This window comes from Microcaecilia unicolor, chromosome 10 (genome assembly GCF_901765095.1).
Source record: "Microcaecilia unicolor chromosome 10, aMicUni1.1, whole genome shotgun sequence".
NCBI classification, from domain to species: domain Eukaryota; kingdom Metazoa; phylum Chordata; class Amphibia; order Gymnophiona; family Siphonopidae; genus Microcaecilia; species Microcaecilia unicolor.
This window is the reverse complement of record NC_044040.1, coordinates 94,056,372-94,079,739: the sequence shown is the minus strand read 5'-3', so window position 1 is coordinate 94,079,739 and position 23,368 is coordinate 94,056,372. Positions and strand designations below refer to the sequence as shown.

Genomic DNA, 23,368 nt, shown 5'->3' with positions numbered 1-23,368 from the left:
TAAAATCAGTGGTATCAACATTAAGCAATGTCAACGTCAATCAGTATCCATATTAAGCAGTTTTAACATTAAGCAGTATCCATGTTAAGCAGTCTTAACATCAGGCGGTATCAACGTTAAGCAATGTCAGCATCAGCAGTGTCCATATTAAGCAGTTTTAACATCAAGCGATATCAACACTAAGCATTATCAACAGCAAGCAGTGCTAACAGCAAGTGGTGTCAGCATTAAACTTTAACTGTATCAATATTAAGCAGTCTCTACATCGATCAGTGTCTGCTTCTGGTTTTGTTATATGTATACAGTTCTATCATCCATTATACGTACGTGGGGTTTGATTAATTAGAGTGGACTGGTGTGGAAGTGAGCCTGTCCAGGTCTTTATAAGTAAGGAGCCAAGTTGTTTAGGCTCTGTTTCCCCAGTTCTGTGCTGCCGTCATCCAGTGCACTCAGGAGCAGTGCTTACAGTCTTTAGGCTGGTTTGGTAGGTTATGAGTGGAAGTTAGCCTATTTGGCCCTTTGTAAACAATGAAGCCACACAGCAAACGAGATCGCACCCGGCCTGGTCTCAGCAGTTTTCAGTGGGCTTTCAGTTCAGGGATGTTTGAGTGGGTCCCCGGTTCTCTCAATCTGTCTGGGGACTTGTAGCTCGGTTCCTGGTCCTCAGGCGATCGTGCGGTGTTTCTCTCCTCCTCAGTCCGTCCGTTTCGGTGGTCGGTGTTCCTCCATTTCCCGGGTGTCGCAAGGTCCTGAGCGGTCTGAACTGTCCCAGCAGCACACCGGACCCGGACCAAGGAAGCACCAGTCCTTTCAGCGACTCTCCACGAAAGCCGTCGGTCGACGTGGTCAGCCGATCTCGGTGCGGCTTGTCTAGTCCGGTTAGGGACGTGGCAGGAAAATGGCCCCGGTCAGCCTTGGGACCTCTCACTCGTTCGCCTTGGAGTGCTGCGAGGTCGTCCCAGTCTGGGGAGCCGTCAGTCGGCACCGATTTAACTCCGATCCGATTACAGCTCGGTCCGGATGTTCAGTCTGACCCAAGCAGGCTCACTTAGGCCTAGGTGTGCCTGTCCGGTCGGGGATGAGTCTCGGCCACGAGGCGAACAGTGAACAGACCACCTCGGCCAGTCTCGGGCTTGCTCACCCATCCTGGAGCTTTGCGAGGCCGTCGTGATCCTGCAGCTCCCCAGTCGGCTCCAGATCAGCTCCGGTTTAGTTCCAGTCCATTCCGGTCCGGTTGAGGGTGGCGTTGGATGGTCCAGGTAGGCCTATTTCCTCTGGACCTTGGGAGCTCCTTACCTGAGCTCCTTACCTGTCACTCATTTGCGCCAACATTTGCAAAGTGCATTTGCCTTTGCCCAAAAGAACTTGGAAAGTAGCGCTAGAAGTAGAAAAGCCTACTGTGATCAAGGGACTACCTCCAAAGAATACCAAATTGGCGACAAGGTATTCTATTTCAATTTTGCCAGAAACAAGGCTAAAGAAAAGAAATGTCTGCCCAGTTGGCATGGTCCATTCCCTATAGTGGAAAAAGCTTCACCTGTGGCTTACCAAATTCGCCTCAAGAAAAATTCTCAAGGTGAAGATGCCCTTAAATGGGTCCACATCAATAAGTTAAGACCGTGTCATCCCAGTCATTTTGCCCCAGATGCGTGCATTGTTGAAATGACCCAAACTAACCATGAAGCAGAATAGCTTCTTCTTCTTTTGTATTTTAGCTACAGAAACAATTTTGAAGATTCGGAGCTGTTGCCAACCTGATTGACCCTGTTCCCATACCTTATGTCGTTCTTCAAGATATTCCTGACTCCCTGCTTCCAAATCCATTTGTGGTTTTGAAAATTTCTTCCCTTTTTTCCTCCTGATTTCCATTGTCTAGTCATGAATATTGGATTTTCTTTTCCCAATAATTTTTCTTCTTGTTGGGGGAGTTTTGTTTTTTTTATTTTTATTTTGTCAGATCCAGTTGTTCCTGAAATTGAAGTTCTGGATGTGTTTTGTGGACAATTCTTATGTTTTAAGACTTTCTTCATCATCACCATTACGTGGACCATTTTTTTCCTGTTTGTTGTCTTCTTGGTGCGAGAAGTTGTCCATTTACACCTCATCATTCATCAAGGTCCACCACCATTGACTTTGCTATATTTTGTGGCGGTCAACCAAGATTAACTCTCCACTATGAAACATCTTTGTTTCATTATCAGGTTGTGTACTAATTTTTGCTGATGCTTTTGCCATGCATTATGTAGTATCATGATTTGATGTTGATTATGGTTTCATGTGTTAAGACTATTACCAACACCATATTATTTATTCCACTATTCAGTAATTTGCTGTATTAGCATTTTTAATGTACTTTTGAACATTGTTATATGATTGCATGAAGTCTTTGCTTCTAGTTTTCATTTTTACCGAGTGTTAGTTTTGAGTTGCTGAGATTTACTGTTTATGCTTCTCTCTAGTCTTGACCATGAGTCCTGGTTCTAACCTGTCTAGTTGTATTGTTAGTTAGGTTGGAGAAGGTATTTACTCCATTGTATTAATTTCCATCTCCAAAGGGGGAATCTGTAGGAATATTTACCTGAGATCTCACCTTTGCTGGTCTTGGCCTATACAGCCATTTCTATACCATATGGATTTTACAGCTTGTGGCCTGTATGCATCAGTAACCATCAGAATACAACTTGGTTATAAAAAGGAAAATTACTGCAGAGCATTCCAAGATGACTTCATCTAAGGACATATTCTTTATTGCAAACTAGCCCAGTTATCTCCTAGGAAGATTGGAGGAGAGAGACACACATGACTCCAGGAGTATGGGATCAGACAGAGAGGTTTGCATGCCATCGATAACAGTTTTGTGGCTACAACAAAGGCTTTCTTCATGACCATGAAGCTGGCTGGACATTATTACACCGTATGTGTTTGGTCCACAGGTATCATCTGACCAATGGATGCCAAAGGTTGGACAGAAGAGGAGAAGGAGAGAGGAGACGACCGGAAGACTTGCAGGTGGATAGAAGGCTCGGAATGAGCAAGAGACTGATTTCCTAAACACCAGTGAACTGCATATCTTGTAACAAACTCACAAGGTTAGCTCAGCTACAATACATAAATATGGTGTCATCTGCATCCAGAATACAGATCTCGGACTTATTCCTGGACTGAGAGACTCGCTGAGGTTTCAACTTGAGTCTCAGAGGAGGAATCCGCTTCTTTACCATTGGAAGTCTGCCACAGACAGCAAGGTGAAATAATAGGATATACTACCTATGGTCATGGGGATAATTAGTCCATGGCTTTTGTGTGAGACAGATGGGTTTTATGTCATGACTTATGGTTTGTGAATTTAGCTGCTAACTGTGTATTTTGCATAAGACGTATGGTGTAAGTTCTCATAATAATTGTTAGGATATCAGTATTGTGATTGGTTGTGTAATCACTCATTTAGTTAGTCCATTAAGATAATCATATTTCATTATCTATGTTTTGGTGATAATCTATTTTTATAGCAAGCTATTTTGTATTTTGCTTGGCATCTATGTTTTGGTGATAATCTATTTTTATAGCAAGCTATTTTGTATTTTGCTTGGCATCTTTGCTTCAGAACTATATATATATATATATATATATATATATATATATATATATATATATATATTTCTTTACCTAATAAATAATATATATTCCATCTGTGGCATTGTTCCTTTTTCCAGCACAGCTAGCTAGCCATTGGGCCAAAGAGGTACGCTTCCCCTAGACACGAGTCCAGAATAATTGCTATTTAGTAGTGTTCTGTCAGCTAAGTACCTCTGTATACCTACAGAACGAGTAAAAAATCAATTTACTTCTTCTATTCATTCTACATCACTCAGGATTTTGCAGACCTCAATCATATCTCCCCTCATCCGTCTCTTTTCCAAGCTGAAGAGCCCTAACCTCTTTAGCCTTTCCTCATACGAGACAAGTTCCATCTCCTTTATCATTTTGGTTGCTCTTCTTTGAACGTTTTCTAATTCTGCTCTATTTTTTTTTTTTTTTGAGAAACAGTGACCAGAACTGAACGCAATACTCAAGGTGCAGTCACACCATGGAGCGATACAAAGGCATTATAGTATTTTCGGTCTTATTCACCATCCCTTGCCTAATAATTCCTAGCATCCTGTTTGCTTTTTGGCCGCCGCCGCACACTGAACAGAAGATTTCAGCATATTATCTACAACGACACCTAGATCTTTTTCTTGAGTGCCGACTCCCAAGGTGGACCCTAGCATCAGGTAACTATGATTCGGATTATTCTTTCCAATGTGCATCACCTTGCATTTGTCCACATTAAATTTCATCTGTCATTTGGATGCCCAGTCTTCCAATTTCCTAAGGTCTTCCTGCAATATTTCACAGTCCGCACGTGCTTTAACAACCTTGAATAGTTTTGTATCATCTGCAAATTTAATTACTTCACTCGTTAATCCTATTTCCATATCATTTATAAATATGTTAATTATTTATTTATAGACTTCAAAAAGACACATTCACATAAAATAAATGTAAGAAATCAGGAAAATTAACAAAGAAATTTAACACCATCCATTACATATTCATGGATTTTAGCAATTGTCAAGGTTACTTAGTCCACAAAATAAGGATCAAGATACAAAGAAAAATTATCATTAAGAAAATTTAGAGAATTACTCTTAATCTATCATTGAGAGGACGAGGTCTCAAACTTTACCAGCGGTTTTAGCTCCCTACTGGTGCTCCCAAGATTTGACCGTCCCTACCTTCTATAGCCATTACAAGGTGCTTCAATTTATCTGGGTCAAAAAAATACATAATGAACATTTTCAAATGATATTAAACATCTACATGCAAATTTCAATTTAAAAGTCCCACCCAGGGAGAGTACCCGAGCTCTAAGTCCAAGAAACTCTAGCCTTATTTTCTGCGTCGATTTGCTAATGTCAGGAAAAATCTGTATTTTTGCTCCACAGAATTGAGCTGTCATGAATCTGAAGTAAAGTCTTAATATATTATTCCTGTCGGTTTCGAAGGCAAAAGTCACGAGAAAAGTCGTGCGTTCAGTAATAGTCTCTAAAGATAACTCAAGGAATTGTGTAAGGTTTAAACCCGGAGCAACTCCCAAAATTGGTTTAGCTCCGGTAATATAGTAAGCTTTCACAATCGGGGGAATAGCTTCAGTTGAAATACCCAAAATATCAGAAAAATATTTCCGCAACATTTCCACCGAAGGAAGCAAAGGATTTTTGGGGAAGTTTAAAAATCTTAGGTTGTTACGCCTAAGTTGATTGTCCAAGAATTCAACTTTCCTTTGCATTTTTTCTTTATCCATTATTATATTATCAACAAGAGGGAGGGTCGAGGAAAATCTTCCTCAGCCTCTATTAGGGCTAAGGAATATACGACCATCTCCATGACATTTTCCTTTTGTTTATGCTCCCTCACTATCCTGTTTCTTGTACGCTGCTTCTAAGCTTTTTATTATTTCTTATTTTTTCCTGTTCCTGGATTAGAATAAACTTTACTAATGTAAGAAGCTTCTTTTGTTTATAGTTGTTTTTGGTACTTACCAGGCCGGTGATGCTGGGGAATTTGTATGGGTGAAGTGTTGAGTTTTTTGGTTCTGAGACGCAGCACCAACAGGCCCAAAATGGGTGAAGGGGAGCACCTACATGTGGGTACAGTGGGTTTCTGGTGGGTTTTGAAAGGCTCACATTTACCACCACAAGTGTAAGAGGTGGGGGGATGGGCCAGGGTCCGCCTGCCTGAAGTGCACTGCACCCACTAAAACTGCTCCAGGGACCTGCATACTGCTGTTAGGGAGCTGGGTATGACATTTGAGGCTGGCAAAAAATATTTTAAAAGTTTTTTTTAGGGTGGGAGGGGGTTAGTGACCACTGGGGGAGTAATGGGAGGTCATCCCCGATACCCTCTGGTGGTCATCTGGTAAGTTCGAGCACCTTTATGAGGCTTGGTTGTAAGAAAAAAAGGACCAAGTAAAGTTGCCCAAGTGCTCGTCAGGGACGCCCTTCTTTTTTTCCATTATCGGTCAAGGAGGCCCATGTGTTAGGCACGCCCCAGTCCCGCCTTTGCTATGCTTCCAACATGCCCCTGTGAACGTTGGTCATCCCCACGACAGAAAGCAGTTGAGAATGCCCAAAATCGGCTTTCGATTATGCCGATTTGGGCGACCCTGGGAGAAGGATGCCCATCTCCCGATTTGTGTCGAAAGATGGGCGCCCTTCTCTTTCGAAAATAAGCCTGAAAGTATCTCATGAAAGACTCCAGAGGAAACTGGAGAGTCATGGGATAGGAGGTAGTGTCCTATTGTGGATTAAAAACTGGTTAAAAGATATAAAACAGAAAGTAGGGTTAAATGGTTAGTATTCTCAATGGAGATGGATAGTGGGGTTCCCCAGGGGTCTGTGCTGGGACCACTGCTTTTTAACATATTTATAAATGATCTAGAGATGGGAGTAACTAGTGAGGTAATTAAATTTGCCACCTGCAGAGAATGAGAAAAGATACTAGAGTGCTAATGTATCTATTGTCATAGGCACAGATACATTTCATCAACATTGAAAGAGTTACATCGGCTTCCAGTTTTTTGGCGGATTAAGTTCAAACCATTGACTTTGATATTCAAAGCATTGTGTAATGATGCTCCTTTAGCCTTGGCTTTTTCTTTGAGATTGTATCAGCCGTCTCTTAATCTGTGTTCTATGGACAAACATAAACTTTTATTAGATATTCCCTCAATCAAATATGTTAGACTTGAAGCCAATCATTCCTCGGAGCTCTCACCATGCTCTGCCCCAAGCATGTACTCTTTCGTGGTGCATATATGTAGGTGCCATGGTGCACATGCTTGCTTATTATGCTGATATAGAATTTTGCTTAGCGCTTACCTTGTTTTTAGGTGCCATGGTATTAACGCTGCATGCAAATGTGGTAGTAACGTTTTATAGAATTGCCACTTTTATATTGTTAATGAAAAAATAATGCCTCTGTGAATCAAGTCCTACATTTTTACCAGTAGAATATTTAACAAACCTTCTTCATTCTTCCCCATGCCAGCAAAGTAAAATTCAAGTTTCTTTACCTCCTGTAGCCGATCAATGTGCATCCGACAGGTCTCCAGATCACAGTCCCCTCGCATGACTATAATTCCCAGAGGAATGGCTGAGGAAGCAAGCAGAAATTACTCTTTTTTTTCTAGGTTGTCAATTATGATTAGAATTATCATAATATATAATTTCCTTAAAGAAAATGAAATATGGTTCTTCTACAGAGATATAAAAAATACGATTAATCATGTAGAATCTGCCCTAATAAGCATTTCCACTGAGCACAGATTGGAATACCTTTCCCACCTTTAGTTTAAGTGACATAGAGGGGCATTTTCGAACGGGGCCAGCCATCTCTAAGAGCGCCCATCTCAGAGGACGGCGCCACGAAGGGGTGGGGCCAACCGTATTTTCGAACGAGATGGCCATCTTTCATTTCGATAATACGGTTGGGGCCGGCCAAATGTCAGAGATGGCCGGGTTTGAGATGGCCGGCCTCGGTTCTTGCTGATAATGGAAACCGAGGCCAGCCATCTCAAACCCAGCCAAATCCAAGGCATTTGGTCATGGGAGGAGCCAGCATTTGTAGTGCACTGGTCCCCTTGACATGCCAGGACACCAACCGGGCACCCTAGGGGGCACTTCTAAAAATTAAAAAAAAAAAAAAATTAAAATAGCTTCCAGGTGCTGAGCCCCCCAAATACCCCCCAAAACCCACTCCCCACAACTCTACACCATTACCATAGCCCTTATGGGTGAAGGGGGGCACCTACATGTGGGTACAGTGGGTTTTAGGGGGGGTTGGAGGGCTCCCATTTACCACCACAAGTGTAACAGGTAGGAGGGGGATGGGCCTGGGTCCACCTGCCTGAAGTGCACTGCACCCACTAAAAACTGCTCCAGGGACCTGCATACTGTTGTCAGGGAGCTGGGTATGACATTTGAGGCTGGCATAGAGGCTGGCAAAAAAAGTTTTAAAGTTGTTTTTTTGAGAATAGGAGGGGGTTAGTGACCACTGGGAAAGTCAGGGGAGGTGATCCCCGATTCCCTCCAGTGGTCATCTGGTCAGTTTGGGCACTTTTTTGGGACTTGGACCTAAAATAAAAGGGACAAAGTAAAGTCGGCCAAATGCTCGTCAGGGCTGGCTTTCTTTTTTCCATTATCGGGCGAAGCCAGCCATCTCGTACCACGCCCCCGTCCCGCCCTCTGTACCCTGCCGACAAGCCCCCTTGAAGTTTGGCCGGCTCCACGACGGACTGCAGTTGAGGCCGGCCAAAATCGGCTTTCGATTTTGCCGATTTTGCTGGCCTTGAAAGATGGCTGACCATCTCTCGATTTGTGTCGGAAGATAGCCGGCCTTCTCTTTCGAAAATAAGCTGGATAATATCCATCTCTAAATCAACCAGAAAAAAATGCAAAACTCATTAGAAAATCAAGGTGCCACTAAAAAAAGAAATGCAATGAAACATATGAGTAGATACTGGGTATATAACAAAATTATGTATTCTTCCGTAGCATATATGGTTCTAAAATTGTATCTCCTAATATTGAGCCCAGATGGTCAGGTTTTTTCTTAAATGCCAACCACCATTGGCAAAAACAATCCATATATGGTAAAATTATGTATCTTACCTGATAATTTTCTTTCCATTAATCATAGCTGATCAATCCATAGACTGGTGGGTTGTGTCCATCTACCAGCAGGTGGAGATAGAGAGCAATCCTTTTGCCTCCCTATATGTGGTCATGTGCTGCCGGAAACTCCTCAGTATGTCGATATCCAAGCTCCATCCGCAGGACTCAGCACTTAGAGAATTACACCCACAAAGGGACACTCTGCCCAGCTCACCACCGCCGAAACGGGGGAGGGGAATTAACCCAGCTCATCCCCACACAAGTGGGGGAGGGGAATCCGTCCAGCTCATCCCCGCGGAGCGGGGGAGGGACACCACACCCGCCGATGCGGGGGGATCTGGCTTATCCTGCAACCGCAACCGCGGGAGGAGCTGACTGACCCTAACACCGCCGAAGCGGGAGGGGTACAAAGCTGCCCTACTGCCGCACGAAGCGGGAGGGAGCGCCGGCAGAATTTATGTCTCAATCCAGCCCCGTAAAACGGAGGGGAGAGGAATGCAGCAGCTCACTGTAACACAAATTCGTCTCAACTCTTGAAGAATCCATTGAAAAACTTGAACACGAAGTCCTCCTGAACAGGAACTGAAGACTAAACTTGAACCTGAAATGCAACCAGAATATAAACAATACAGATATCTGGGAGGGGCTATGGATTGATCAGCTATGATTAATGGAAAGAAAATTATCAGGTATGATACATAATTTTACCTTCCATATCATCATGCTGATCAATCCATAGACTGGTGGGATGTACCGAAGCAGTACTCACCCACTGAAGCTCCAAACCGGGCCTCCGCCCGAGCAGCCACAGCCAAGCGGTAATGCCTGGAGAAGGTATGGGCCGATGCCCAAGTTGCCGCCTTGCAAATCTCTTCCAAGGAGACGGACCCGGCCTCTGCCATCGAGGCCGCCTGAGCTCTAGTGGAGTGAGCCTTCAGCTGGATAGGCGGCACCTTCCCCGCGGCCACATAAGCCGCTGCAATGGCTTCCTTGACCCATCTTGCCACTGTAGGCTTAGAAGCCTGCAGACCCTTACGAGGACCTGCAAACAGGACAAACAGATGATCCGATTTCCGGAAATCATTGGTCACTTCCAAGTATCTGATGATGACTCATCTCACATCCAGATATTTGAGAGCAGAGTATTCCTCTGGGTAGTCCTCCCTACGAAAGGAAGGGAGACAGAGCTGCTGATTCACATGGAAGCGAGAAACAATCTTGGGCAGGAAGGAAGGCACTGTGCGAATAGTCACTCCTGCCTCAGTGAACTGCAGAAAAGGCTCTCGACATGAGAGTGCCTGGAGCTCGGAAACTCTTCTGGCTGAAGTGATAGCCACCAAAAAGACTGCTTTCAACGTCAGGTCTTTCAGAGATGCCCTAGACAAGGGTTCAAAAGGCGGCTTCTGCAAGGCTCTTAGCACCAGGTTGAGATTCCACGCAGGCACCACTGAGTGCAGAGGAGGGCGCAGGTGATTAACTCCCTTGAGAAAGCGCACCACATCTGGCTGCGAAGCCAGGGAAGCACCCTTCAGGTGGCCCCTGAAGCAAGCCAGAGCCGCTACCTGGACTTTAAGGGAACTGAGCGACAGGCCTTTCTCCAGACCTTCTTGCAGGAACGCCAACACTGAAGAAATTGGAGCAGTGAAGGGAGAAAGTGAGCCTGCTTCACACCACGCTGCAAAGGTACGCCAAACCCTGGCGTAAGCAGTAGAAGTAGAGCGCTTCCTCGCTCTCAGCCTAGTGGCGATGACCTTGTCTGAGAAGCCCTTCTTCCTCAGATGCTGCCGCTCAATAGCCAGGCCGTAAGACCAAAGGGGGAGGGATCCTCCATCACCACGGGACCCTGATGTAACAGGCCCTGCTCCACTGGCAGCCGCAGAGGATCGTCGACTGAGAGCCTGATCAAGTCCGCATACCAGGGACGTCTGGGCCAGTCCGGACCCACCAGGATTATCCGGCCCAGATGCTTTGCCACCCGGTCTAGCACCCTGCCCAACATGGGCCAGGGCGGGAACACATAGAGAAGCTCTTGTGTCGGCCACTGTTGGAGAAGAGCATCTACTCCCAGGGATCGAGGGTCCCGTCCTCTGCTGAAAAAGCGCGGCACTTGGCAATTGGCCGATGACGCCATCAGATCTAGGCTCGGCTGGCCCCAGCGCTTCGTGATGTCCAAGAACGCCTGAGCAGATAGCTGCCACTCTCCAGGCTCCAAGGTATGGCGACTGAGAAAGTCCGCCTTGACATTCATGACTCCGGCAATGTGGGCCGCTGACAGCTGTTCCAGGTTCGCTTCCGCCCACTGGCATAGATTCATGGCCTCCTTGGCTAGAGGGGCGCTCTTGGTACCTCCCTGGCGGTTGACATAGGCCACAGCCGTGGCATTGTCCGACAGGACCCGTACTGGCTTAAACGCCAGTACCGGGATGAACTCCAAAAGCGCCAATCGAATGGCTCTGAGTTCCAGGAGGTTGATAGACCACTTTGCCTCTGCAGGAGACCAGAGCCCCTGCGCTGTCCTTCCCAAGCAGTGGGCTCCCCAGCCCGACAAAGAGGCGTCCGTCATGACGACAATCCACTCCGGGGTCACCAGAGGCATTCCTGCAGACAACTTGTCTGTCTGCATCCACCAGCTCAGCGCCTTGCGCACTGCTGGGACCAAGGGAAGGCGCACAGCATAATCCTCCGACATCGGAGTCCAGCGCTGCAGCAGAGAGAGTTGTAGTGGTCTCATATGAGCCCTGGCCCAGGGCACTACTTCCATCGTGGCCGTCATAGAGCCCAACAGCTGCACATAGTCCCAAGCCCGAAGAGGAGAGGCTACTAGGAACTGGTCCACCTGAGCCTGAAGTTTGACAATCCGATTGTCTGGCAGGAACACTCTGCCCACTTGGGTGTCGAATCGAACTCCCAGATACTCCAGGGACTGAGTCGGGCGCAGCTGGCTCTTCTCCCAGTTGATGATCCACCCCAGGGAGCTCAAAAGAGCAACCACCCGGTCCACAGCTTTGCCGCACTCTGCATAAGAGGGGGCTCGGATCAACCAGTCGTCCAGATAAGGATGGACTTGTACTCCTTCCTTTCGCAGGAAGGCCGCGATGACCACCATTACTTTGGAGAAGGTCCGCAGAGCAGTAGCCAACCCGAAAGGGAGGGCTCTGAACTGGAAGTGTCGGCCCAGGACTGCAAAACGCAGAAAGCGTTGATGAGGAGGCCAGATGGGAATATGCAGGTACGCTTCCTTGATGTCCAAGGAAGCCAAGAACTCTCCTGCCTTCACTGCCGCTATCACAGAGCGGAGAGTCTCCATGCGAAAGTGCCGCACTTTCAAGGCCCGATTGACCCCTTTGAGGTCGAGGATAGGCTGGACAGAACCTCCTTTCTTTGGTACCACAAAGTAAATGGAGTAACGTCCCTTGCCAATCTGATTTTCTGGCACCGGAACGACCGCACCCAGGCGTATCAGGTTGTCCAAGGTCTGCTGCACTGCCACAGCTTTGACCGGAGACTTGCAGGGAGAGAGTACAAACCCGTCTCTTAAGGGTCGGCAGAACTCTAACTTGTAGCCGTCTCTGATGACTTCCAGCACCCAAGCGTCTGAAGTTACTCTGGTCCACTCGCCCAGAAACGAGGACAGGCGTCCTCCAATCTGCACTGGGCCATGGACCAGAACCCCGTCATTGGGTACGAGACCTTGGGGGAGGACCAGAGGGCGTACCTCCGGGACGGCGGTCTCTGCGAAAGGAATGCTGCTTGGGGGAGAAGTTCCTTTTGAAGGAAGAGGGGGCAGAGGAGCCCAACTTGCCCAGGCGGTACCGACGGGCTTCCTGAAACCGTCCTCTGGAGATACCGGGGCGAGCACTGGCCCGAGCCCTGACCTCTGGTAACCTCTTGCCCTTAGACGTGCCGAGATCGGTCACGATTTTGTCCAGCTCGACCCCAAAGAGCAGCTTGCCTTTAAAAGGCAACTTAGCCAGGCGGGACTTAGAGGCGTGGTCCGCAGACCAATGTTTCAGCCAAAGCCAGCGCCGTGCAGAGATGTCTGAGCCATGCCTTTAGCCGAGGCTCTCAAGACATCATACAGTAAGTCTGCCAAATAAGCCAAGCCCGATTCCAGGGCCGGCCAGTCAGCCCTCAAGGAAGGATCCGAAGGGGAAGCCCGCTGCACCATCGTCAGGCACCCCCTGGCCACATAGGAGCCGCAAACTGAGGCCTGCAAACTTAAGGCAGCCGCTTCGAAGGACGACCTTAAAGCCGCTTCCAATCTTCTGTCTTGGGCGGGGGATGGGCGTTTATGGCGGGAAAAACCGCCGCGCCGGAGGAAGACCCGGGACACTGACCGGCCTCCAAACTGACACCCAACAAGGGCGAATCAGACTTTAAAACCCCCGCATCCCCCGCTAGAAGCGCACACGCGGTCCGGGGAGCGATTCTTCGCGCCCTCGCCCTCCGACGCCATAGGCCACGTGGAGATCAATCGGGGAACCCCTGCCCGCTATAAAAAGGTAAAAATTACCTGCTTCTCGCTCCGAGCTGTAACGACCTGGTGTCCCAGTGTCCCAGTGAGTAGCTGCAATAAACGTTTAAATAAACGTCGAAATAAACGCCCTTAAGGACGTTCAAAATTTTTTTTTTTTTTTTTAACGGAGCCAGCAGGAGGGGGGAGAAAAGGAGGGACCTGGCGCCACCAGGTTTGCACTTGCTCAAGAAGAGCCCTCAACCCCAGGCACTCAACAAAACCTAAAAATTAGGCTTGGAGGCCTAGCCAGAGCTGCTGCTGTGTGTGACCACCACCTGCTGAGATAGAGAACATACTGAGGAGTTTCCGGCAGCACATGACCACATATAGAGAGGCAAAAGGATTGCTCTCTATCTCCACCTGCTGGTAGATGGACACAACCCACCAGTCTATGGATTGATCAGCATGATGATATAGAATCAGTGCTTGTGAATAGATACTGCAGTGAGTGTCCAGCACTATCCAGATAGTGAAGATATTTGTCCACTATTTGAAGTCATTTGTCTACTATTTGGATACACTTACAGAGATTTTTTTGCTGTCCTAAGTTACCTTGGTAATGGTGATAAAAATCACCACCATCTAGATAACTGATAACTACCCTGGATCTGCCTTTGGACTGCCCTGGCACTATCCAGATAGTGTTGTGATGGTCTGTACAGATATTTAGTGATGGTATTCAAATAGTGTCACTGAATATCTGTCTTGGCAAGACTTAATCTAGATTGCAGGTGTTGCTACTTTTAAATATCAATCCCATAATTTAAAAAATGAAACTGACAGTGCTGCTGAGAAACAGCTGGAACAAGAGTCCTGCTGAAAATCTGCACATACTTGCTATTTCCCTGGATGTTTAATGCCTCTTTGTCTCATCTATTTGTACCATTAACCTTGATAGTGGCTTAAGAGCTGCTAGGCAAGTGAGAAGAAGCTTACGGCGAAGGAATGCTCACGAGGAACCAGAGAGACCTGAAAGACCTTCCTCGAACAAGTGTGTCTAAGATGACGGATGGCCAAGCGCCTCAAGCAACGAATGCGTTGCAGCCAGGCAATTGGGCACAAGAAATATCCTGCACAGTTGCAACGGCTTTGGAGTATCAGCTGAATAAAATCCAATCTGCTGTGGACGAAATTAACGAGAAATTTGACTCACACACCTGAAGGATCTCTGAGGTAGGGCAAAGGGTGTCGGCGCAAGAGGATGAAATGCACAGCATGGCAGCCCAGATTGTCGAGTTGCAGAAAGAAATGGCGGCTCTCCAAGACTGATTGGAAGAACAAGAGAATCGCAATTGCCATAACAAACTTAGGGTTGTTGGTTTACCTGAATTGGTCATGATCAAAGCTCTTTACCGGTTCTTCAGTTCATGGTTACCGGAACAATTGGGTCTCGAAGGGAGAGAAAAGACTTTCCAATGCGACCGTGCACACCAAATTGGGGTACATGGAGAGCGCAATAACAAGCTCCATGCTGCCATTACACATTACCTGAATTGGCTGAATTCTATCCTCCACGACTCTCAATCAGGCTTTCGGTCAAACCATAGTACAGAAACAGTACTAACTACTCTCCTAAACAAATTCACCACTTTTGCCTACTCTCTTTAACCTTATGATGACACCCCTGGCCAAATCATTAGCCAACCAAGGCTTCAACTCACATATATACGCAGATGATGTCACGATCTACATCCCATTCAAAAATGATCTAAATGAAATTACTAATGACATCAACCACAGTTTCCAAATCATGAACTCTTGGGCGGATGCTTTCCAACTAAAACTTAATGCTGAAAAAACACAATCTCTCATCCTCTCATCACAATTCAACACGTTTGAATTCCGTTACCGTTTTCATCTCCACCACCTCCCGCAGGAGGGCATTCCAAGTATCCACCACTCTCTCCGTAAAAAAATACTTCCTGACATTTTTCTTGAGTCTGCCCCCCTTCAATCTCAATTCATGCCCTCTAGTTCTACCACCTTCCCATCTCCGGAAAAGGTTCATTTGCGGATTTATACCTTTCCTCCAGGGTATACATGTTCAGGTCCGCACGTCTCTCCTCATACGTCTTGTATCGCAAATCCCATACCATTTTTGTTGCTTTCCTTTGCACCGCTTCAATTTTTTTTACAACCTTCACAAGATACGGCCTCCAAAACTGAACACAATACTCCAGGTGGGGCCTCACCAATGACTTATACAGGGGCATCAACACCTCCTTTCTTCTACTGGTCACACCTCTCTCTATACAGCCTAGTAACCTTTTCGCTACGGCCACCGCCTTGTCACACTGTTTCGTCATCTTCAGATCCTCATATACTATCACCCCCTCTCCCCATACATACATATCAGACTCTCACCGCCTAATGTTACCACCCCTCTCGGCTGGACTGTAGTGATGTGCTCCCAGATACCTGATGGTTGTAGTCGTGGCGAATATCCAGGGAACACATACTCACAGCCGAGGGAGTGGAACAAATAAACTAACCTCGTCCTTTACTCTCAAAGAATAAAGGAGGAAAAGAAGCTAAATTTAGGACTTGTTCCTGAACTGAAAGAACCGCACCTTCAGATATGCAAATTATCTTTTTCTTTATTGAATACAAATGCAAGCAAATTTTCATTCAAATAAACTCAAATTCATAATTAGTGTGTGGCTTAATAGAACTGCAATAACATATTCAACATTCAAATATAGTTTTACATTTATACCCTTAACTTTTTCTGTTTCACCTAAAAAGGCAGAAAAGAACCTTTTCAGATAAGTATTTAAATTGTCTTTTATCAAAATCAGATATTTGTGGTTATTCTCTTTCCTGATGTAAAAATTGGTCTCTTTGTGTGCACTATTGGTGTTTTTGCAGGGATCTCATGGATTTTTAATATCTGATGGTCTGTTCCTTTGTTTTCCCTTAAACTGTTGTGAAAAAAATAATATATTCTGTTCAACACCCTTGGCAATGTCACTTAGCTGTAGTTGATTTACTTAGATGATGTCTTTCTTGCGGTGGAGCTCATCTGGAAATCCTTCAGCGGATGATCTACAGAATTCTTCTTCCTAAAACCTCACTTATAAAGAAAATAAATGGAAGCAAAGCCCTTAAAACTCCCTGCTTGTCCAGGCTCTGGTGACTATTAATCAGTTCTCAATACTGTGGCCAAACTTTCTAATTGAAATAAAATAAGTTAAAGATTTTCTCACTACAAAACCTATTTCTCACTGTTGGTTCCCTAAACTGTTGCAGGAGAAGACTTTTTCACTGCATACAGGGATCTCACACAGCAACCCATTCCATATTCAAATGGTGATTCAACATTCTCCATCTCACAGACTTCACATATAAACATAACATTTCCCTGCACAGCTATCAGATCAATCTGGAGAATACAGCATACTCATACAAAAATAGTCCTGGATTTTCTTTAATCTGCAGTCTGATTCCAAACCCTGTACTGAACTCAGAACTCTCACCAACAACACACCTTTCCCCACAGACACAGCTTAATGGCTTCTTTTTCCAAATATCAACTTCACTTCTCAGTCCTTCCCCTGTGTCATACTTAAAATCCTTACACACTTTTTCCTGACACCCTTATAGGCTTTCTCATGTAGTACAATTCCCACCACAAATCAAAGCCTCTCTCACTCTAAAATGGTAAATCACTTATCTCTGGAAATTCAGTGCTATACTGGAACATTCACACTCACCTCAGCTCACTTTCAATATCAAAGTACCATTTTTCAATGTCCCTGATTTCACTTTAAACTCATAAAATATACTTTACTTTTCTTAGATTTCACACACCAAGCAAACGTTTTATTCTTTCTCACTCTCCATGTTCACAGCCCTGGTTTCTCTGCTCACTGCAGTCTCCCTAGCAACTCACCCCCCCTAGAGGAACACTTGACGTCACTCAACCAATCAGCTTGTCAGCTAAAGACTGTTTTTTTCTCTGATCTGTTTAGAATCTCCCTCCCCCATAGAAGTTACTGCAAAACTTCCTATATAGAGAGTTTTAAAGTCAATTTTAACCTGACTTATACCCAAAACAGAAAGGAACATTTTAAAGTACAATCCCCACCTAATCATGTTTTATTTCTTGAAAAATAAAACCACATTTAAGAAACATCTCACACTTTCTTCAGCTAACTCCATTAACAATTCCCAAACTAAACTTTAAACCTTTTCCAGCCAACAGCATCCACCAAAACCCTGGAACAGCCCCCCCAGAGCCCCAGGAAAAAAAACATTTAATATATGTTACCATATATTACACTAACACATACGTCTCTCGTGGATTTCTACTCCCTAAGTGCATCACTTTGCATTTCTTAGCATTGAATTTAATTGCCAAACCTTAGACCATTCTTCTAGCTTCCGCAGATCCTTTTTCATGTTTTCCACTCCCTCCCGGGTGTCCACTCTGTTACAAATCTTAGTATCATCCTCAAAAAGGCAAACTTTACTTTCTAACCCTTCGGCAATGTCACTCACAAATATATTGAACAGAATCGGCCCCAGCACCGATACCTGAGGCACTCCATTACTCACCTTTCCCTCATTTAAGTGAATTCCATTTACCACCACTCTCTGGCGTCTGTCCGTCAACCAGTTCCTAATCCAGTTCACCACTTCGGGTCCTATCTTCAGCCTGTCTAGTTTATTCAAGAGCCTCCTGTGGGGAACCGTGTCAAAAGCTTTGCTGAAATCTAAGTAGATGACGTCCATAGCACGTCCATGATTCAATTCATCCCGTCAAAGAATTCAATGAGATTCGTTTGGCACGATTTACCTTTGGTAAAACCATGTTGTCTCGGATTTTGCAACTTATTGGCTTCCAGGAAATTCACTATCCTTTCCTTCAGCATTGCTTCCATTACTTTTCCAATAACCGAAGTGAGGCTTATCAGCCTGTAGTTTCCAGCTTCTTCCCTATCACCACTTTTGTGAAGAGGTGTCACGCTCCACGCCTGTCACGAACAGTGAGCCCTTGGGCCAATACCGACAGCCGGCAGTGGCAGGAGAACCCCTCAAGCGCAGGCAGCAAGACACAGACCGGACAGGAACAGCAGGACAGAGGAAGCAGCAGAGGCAACACAAGCCGGACCAGGCAACGCAGGAGCCCTACACTTCACCTGCACTTAGCCATTATTCACCAAAAGTTGAGCTCCTGGCTGCAGGTGGCCGGCAGGACTTACCGGACCGGGCAGCGCTGGGCGGGAACAGAAACACAGGCTGTGAACAGGAGAAACATCCCCGAGTCAAACAAGGTCTTGGCGGGCAGCAGCAGTAGAATAATCCAGTGAGCAGGCCGGGTCCTGGGCAGGCAGCAAGCAGAGGGAAATCCAGTAAACAATCCAGGTGAAGGCAGGCAGCAAGGAGAAGAAAAATAAGTCAGAAAACAAGCAATGTCTAGCTGACACGAGAAGTAGCAAAGTAGCACTGCAACAAAACTCTCACAGACTAAGAATCCACTGAGGACCTCTGTTGCAAGGCAAACTAGAAAGCTACCAGGTGGCTAATAAAGGCAAACAACAAGGGCGGTCACCCGGTACGGGTACTGCTTAGTTCCAAAAAGTTCCAAGACATACTGGAGGGCTGGAAGATCCGGACCGGACTGGAGTAACCTCTGGAGCATGGGAAACAGCCAGCAGTCAGTCCATGGTAGTCACCAGCTCCAGCCACCAGGTAGCCGTATGAATGAGAGCAGGAAGCATGGGCACTATCGTAACAGTACCTCCCCCTCAAGGCCCCCCCCCCCCGGGCCTCACGGGGGTTCGAGGTCTCCACGGATACTTCCACTGGCATCTGCCAGTGAGTTTAGGTGAACACTCCCCGCCCACAGTACTAGGCAAGGATCGAGAGATGGTCGGTTGAGGGCAAGGCTGGGCTTTGTCCCCCACGCCGGATCGAATGCCCAGGCCCCTGGTGGAGCTACAGGCCATAGTGTGCTGGAGGCTATACTGAGAACCCTTAGATCTCCGAATATCAAGACTGTCCTGACCCCTCGGCCCCGGGCCCTGTCTTTTAGGTAGGGTACGAGACACTCTGCCTTGAGGACTTTTCTTCACGTCCTCGTTGGATGGAGTCTGGGGGTTGGACGTGTTGCAGGCTCCCACTTGGAAATGACTGAAATATAGACACAGCGCAGACCCATTGGAGAAGCATCAGAGTCCTGGGACTGTGAGTCGCTAATATCCGTCCAAGCGTCCGGGTCTTGATCTGGCTGTTCGTTGTCAGAGCCACTGGCATCCGGAGAGAGGCAAAGTCTCCTGCAAGACTCACCCCAGTCCAAGATCTATGATGGGATTATATCTCTGCAGCCAGGGTAGACCCAACACAATGGGTTGCACTGCTGACTGGAGGACATACAGGGAAATGTCTTCCCTGTGATCACGAATACATAAGCTCACCGGGGTCGTCTGGGTGTTGACATATCCTTGAATGCATCCATAAACTGAAAAGAGCGGAATGGTCTTAGATAATGTTTGTATAGGGATGTTGAATTGATGAACCAGGGACTCCGCTATAAAGTTCCCACCAGCCCCCGAGTCCAGAAAAACCTCAGTATGCTGCTCTCCATGACCCAGATCATGCACGGCTGTCACTAGGAGTTGGGTACGAAGAATGCCAGAAGACAGGCTTACGATGGTGCCGGCCGTCAGCCCCTGACCCAAGGGCGCAGGTTTAAGTGGACACCAGGCCGCATAGTGTCCCGTATCACCACAATATAGATAAAGGTTGAGGGTCCGACGCCTCTGTTTCTCTTGCATCGTGAGGGAGGTATGCCCTACTTGCATTGGTTCTGCAGGTGGTAGGAGAACAGCCTCCTGGCCACTAGCAGATGGTGGCACCCACCGATGGCTAGAAGTTTTATTCCCCATCTTTTCTGAGGCATGCCGTTATTGGTTACGCTCCTGGAACCGAATATCAATCGTAGTGCAGAGTCTAATTAGCTCATCCAACCCGGTAGGGAGTTCACGTCCGGCCAACTCATCCTTAATGTGGGGCACCAACCCCTGCCAGAAAGTCGCAACCAGGTTCTCATTATTCCAGGTTAACTCAGACGCCAGGGTGCGGAACCTAATGGCATAGTCGCCTAGAGTCCGCGTACCCTGCTTTAACCTCAAGAGTGCCGAAGTAGCGGAGGTCACTTTCCCGGGCTCCTCAAACACTCGTTTAAACTGGTCCAGGAAACTGCAGAGATCCTGAAGCACCGGGTCATTCCTCTCCCACAGAGGAGACGCCCATGCTAGAGCTTGCCCGGACAGCAATGACATAATGTAAGCTATCCGGGTTCTATCGGAAGGAAAGTCCCGGGACTAGAGTTCAAAAATTATCTCACACTGATTGAGGAAACCCCTACAGTCCTTGCGATTACCGTCATACCTCAGGGGTGACTTGAGCCGGATCCCTGACGTGCCCGGCACCGCACTTGGAGAGGAAGGCGCCACAACTTGAGGCACCTCCGGGTCCAGGCGTCGTGGCTGTATCACTCCCTGTAGATAATTCATCCAGGCATGCAAATCTTTAGAGAGTCCCTCCATATGCGCAAATATTTCTTTAGCAAGCCCTTCCAGACGGGGGTTTAATTCATTATAGAGGGAGAAAAGCTGCTTCAACAGCCCAACTGGGTCCTCCGAGCTCATGGCCTTGCAAACTGTCACGCTCCACGCCTGTCACGAACAGTGAGCCCTTGGGCCAATACCGACAGCCGGCAGTGGCAGGAGAACCCCTTAAGCAGGCAGCAAGACACAGATCGGACAGGAACAGCAGGAAGCAGCAGAGGCAACACAAGCCGGACCAGGCAACGCAGGAGCCCTACACTTCACCTGCACTTAGCCACTATTCACCAAAAGTTGAGCTCCTGGCTGCAGGTGGCCGGCAGGACTTACCGGACCGGGCAGCGCTGGGCGGGAACAGAAACACAGGCTGTGAACAGGAAAAACGTCCCCGAGTCAAACAAGGTCTTGGCGGGCAGCAGCAGTAGAATAATCCAGTGAGCAGGCCGGGTCCTGGGCGGGCAGCAAGCAGAGGGAAATCCAGTAAACAATCTAGGTTGAGGCAGGCAGCAAGGAGAAGAAAAATAAGTCAGAAAACAAGCAATGTCTAGCTACCAGGTGGCTAATAAAGGCAAACAACAAGGGCGGTCACCCGGTACGGGTACTGCTTAGTTCCAAAAAGTTCCAAAACATACTGGAGGGCTGGAAGATCCGGACCGGACTGGAGTAACCTCTGGAGCATGGGAAACAGCCAGCAGTCAGTCCATGGCAGTCACCAGCTCCAGCCACCAGGTGGCCGTATGAATGAGAGCAGGAAGCATAGGCACTATCGTAACAAGAGGAACCACATCCGCCATTCTCCACTCCCATGGAACCTCTCCTGTCTCTAAAGATTTATTAAACAAATCTTTAAGAGGGCCCGCCAGAACCTCTCTGAGCTCCCTCAATATCCTGGGGTAGATCCTGTCCAGTCCCATGGGTTTGTCCACCTTTAGATTTTGAAGTTGTTCATACACACTCTCTTCTGTGAACTACGCTATATCCACTCCATTTTCATATGCACTTTTGTCAGTCAATCGCGGTCCTTCTCCAGGTTACGACAACACTCACCTAATATCAGCTGGACCACTAATGATATCGGCAGTTGGGATTCCCAATGGTTTTCTACTTATCTAACGCTAGTGGTTCCTTCTCCAAGGACTATTACTGCCTCCCCAGGGCTCTTGCTCCCCTGTGATGCTTCCCTTCCTGTGGAATCTCGTGATTTCCAAGATGTCTTCAATGCTCAGGAGGCTGATTCCCTTCCTCTGTATCGTCCTTTTGACTGCCCCATTGAATAGACTCCTGGCAAGACTCCACCTCGGGGCCAGCTGTATACCCTCTCCTGGGAAGGAAAAGAGCAAGTGTATATGTGATAAAGTTGCTGAATGGCAGTACTAAGTTGCACTTGCATACTCTTATTAAATTCAACCAGACAATAGGGATGAAATTCCAGTACCAGAAGTTTATCATTACCCTCACTTAAGTCCTATAACCTACCAACTCCCACATTTTTACCCAGATGCCAAGATCCTACTTTTACTAGGCAGACATGCACTAGTGTTACTCAGAGTTCATCAGCTACACATCAGCCTACACGGAACTCCTTATGCTCATCAACTCAATGTAGGATGGGTGATAATAGGCGACATCTGTCTCAAAAGAACATAAAAGCCGAGTGTCAATGTATATGTCATAAGAATCCTAAAAAATTGGAATGCCTCTTTATTCAAGTCATGTCCTAACCATCTATGGGCCAAGGAGGCTCTCAGTTGTAAGAAACCAAACCCTGACCTAACAACCAACCAGACCACATCCCTATCAGACTTAGAACATCTAGGAAGCTCAGTATTCCAGGTTATATTAGATGATGACAAACCCACCCTCTCCATTGAAGACAAAAATTCCTGAGAATCATAAGAAAATAATTCTTTAAAGATGAATCTAACAGCTGGTTGGCATTTTTCCCATTCTGCATACCTAGACCTCAATTCCCTAACATCAGAAACTATGTCCTCTCATGGCTTGCCTCACTATAAAGAACTTTGAAAAGGAAGCCAGAATGAAGACAGCACTTCAGAACCTTCATGAAGGACATGCTCTCCAATGGCCATCCAGAGCCAGCCCACCTTTGAAGAACAAAGAATGCTGGTACTTAACCACCTTTGGTGGTCTATCACCTGCTCAAACCAAGGCAAATTCAAATAATTGGATTCCTGTACTCAATTCCAAGGAACCTCACTGAACAATATGCTTCTCACTGGGCCTGACCTGTCCAACAGCCTCTTGTGAGTTTTAATCCACTTCAGAAAGGAGCCCATTGACATACCATCTGGCATTCAGCAAATGTTTTACTATTTTTGTCATCCTTGAAGACTTCCAAATTATTTGAGGCTCCTGTGGTTCCATGAAGCCCACTTCAAAAAAAGAAATTATCAAATACAGGAAGTGAGTCCCTGTGTAGAGTCCATCACTGGCAATGGTTACTTATAGGTTCAAACTGTACCAGAAGAAGGAAAGGAGTACGGTGCAGATAGCAGATGTGGAAAAGACTTTTATGTAGATGATGGACTGAAATTGCTGCCTAT

The 23,368-nt window shown here is 46.6% G+C and overlaps 1 protein-coding gene across 1 annotated transcript in view; it reads right to left on the bottom strand.

Moving 5' to 3' along the window:
• The window catches only part of DGKI (diacylglycerol kinase iota), a 1,705,262-nt gene that overhangs the window by 357,191 nt on the left and 1,324,703 nt on the right, over positions 1-23,368 (bottom strand). Inside the window, 1 exon segment of the mRNA XM_030215620.1 lies at positions 7,118-7,197. Coding sequence (XP_030071480.1) covers positions 7,118-7,197 — 80 coding nt within the window.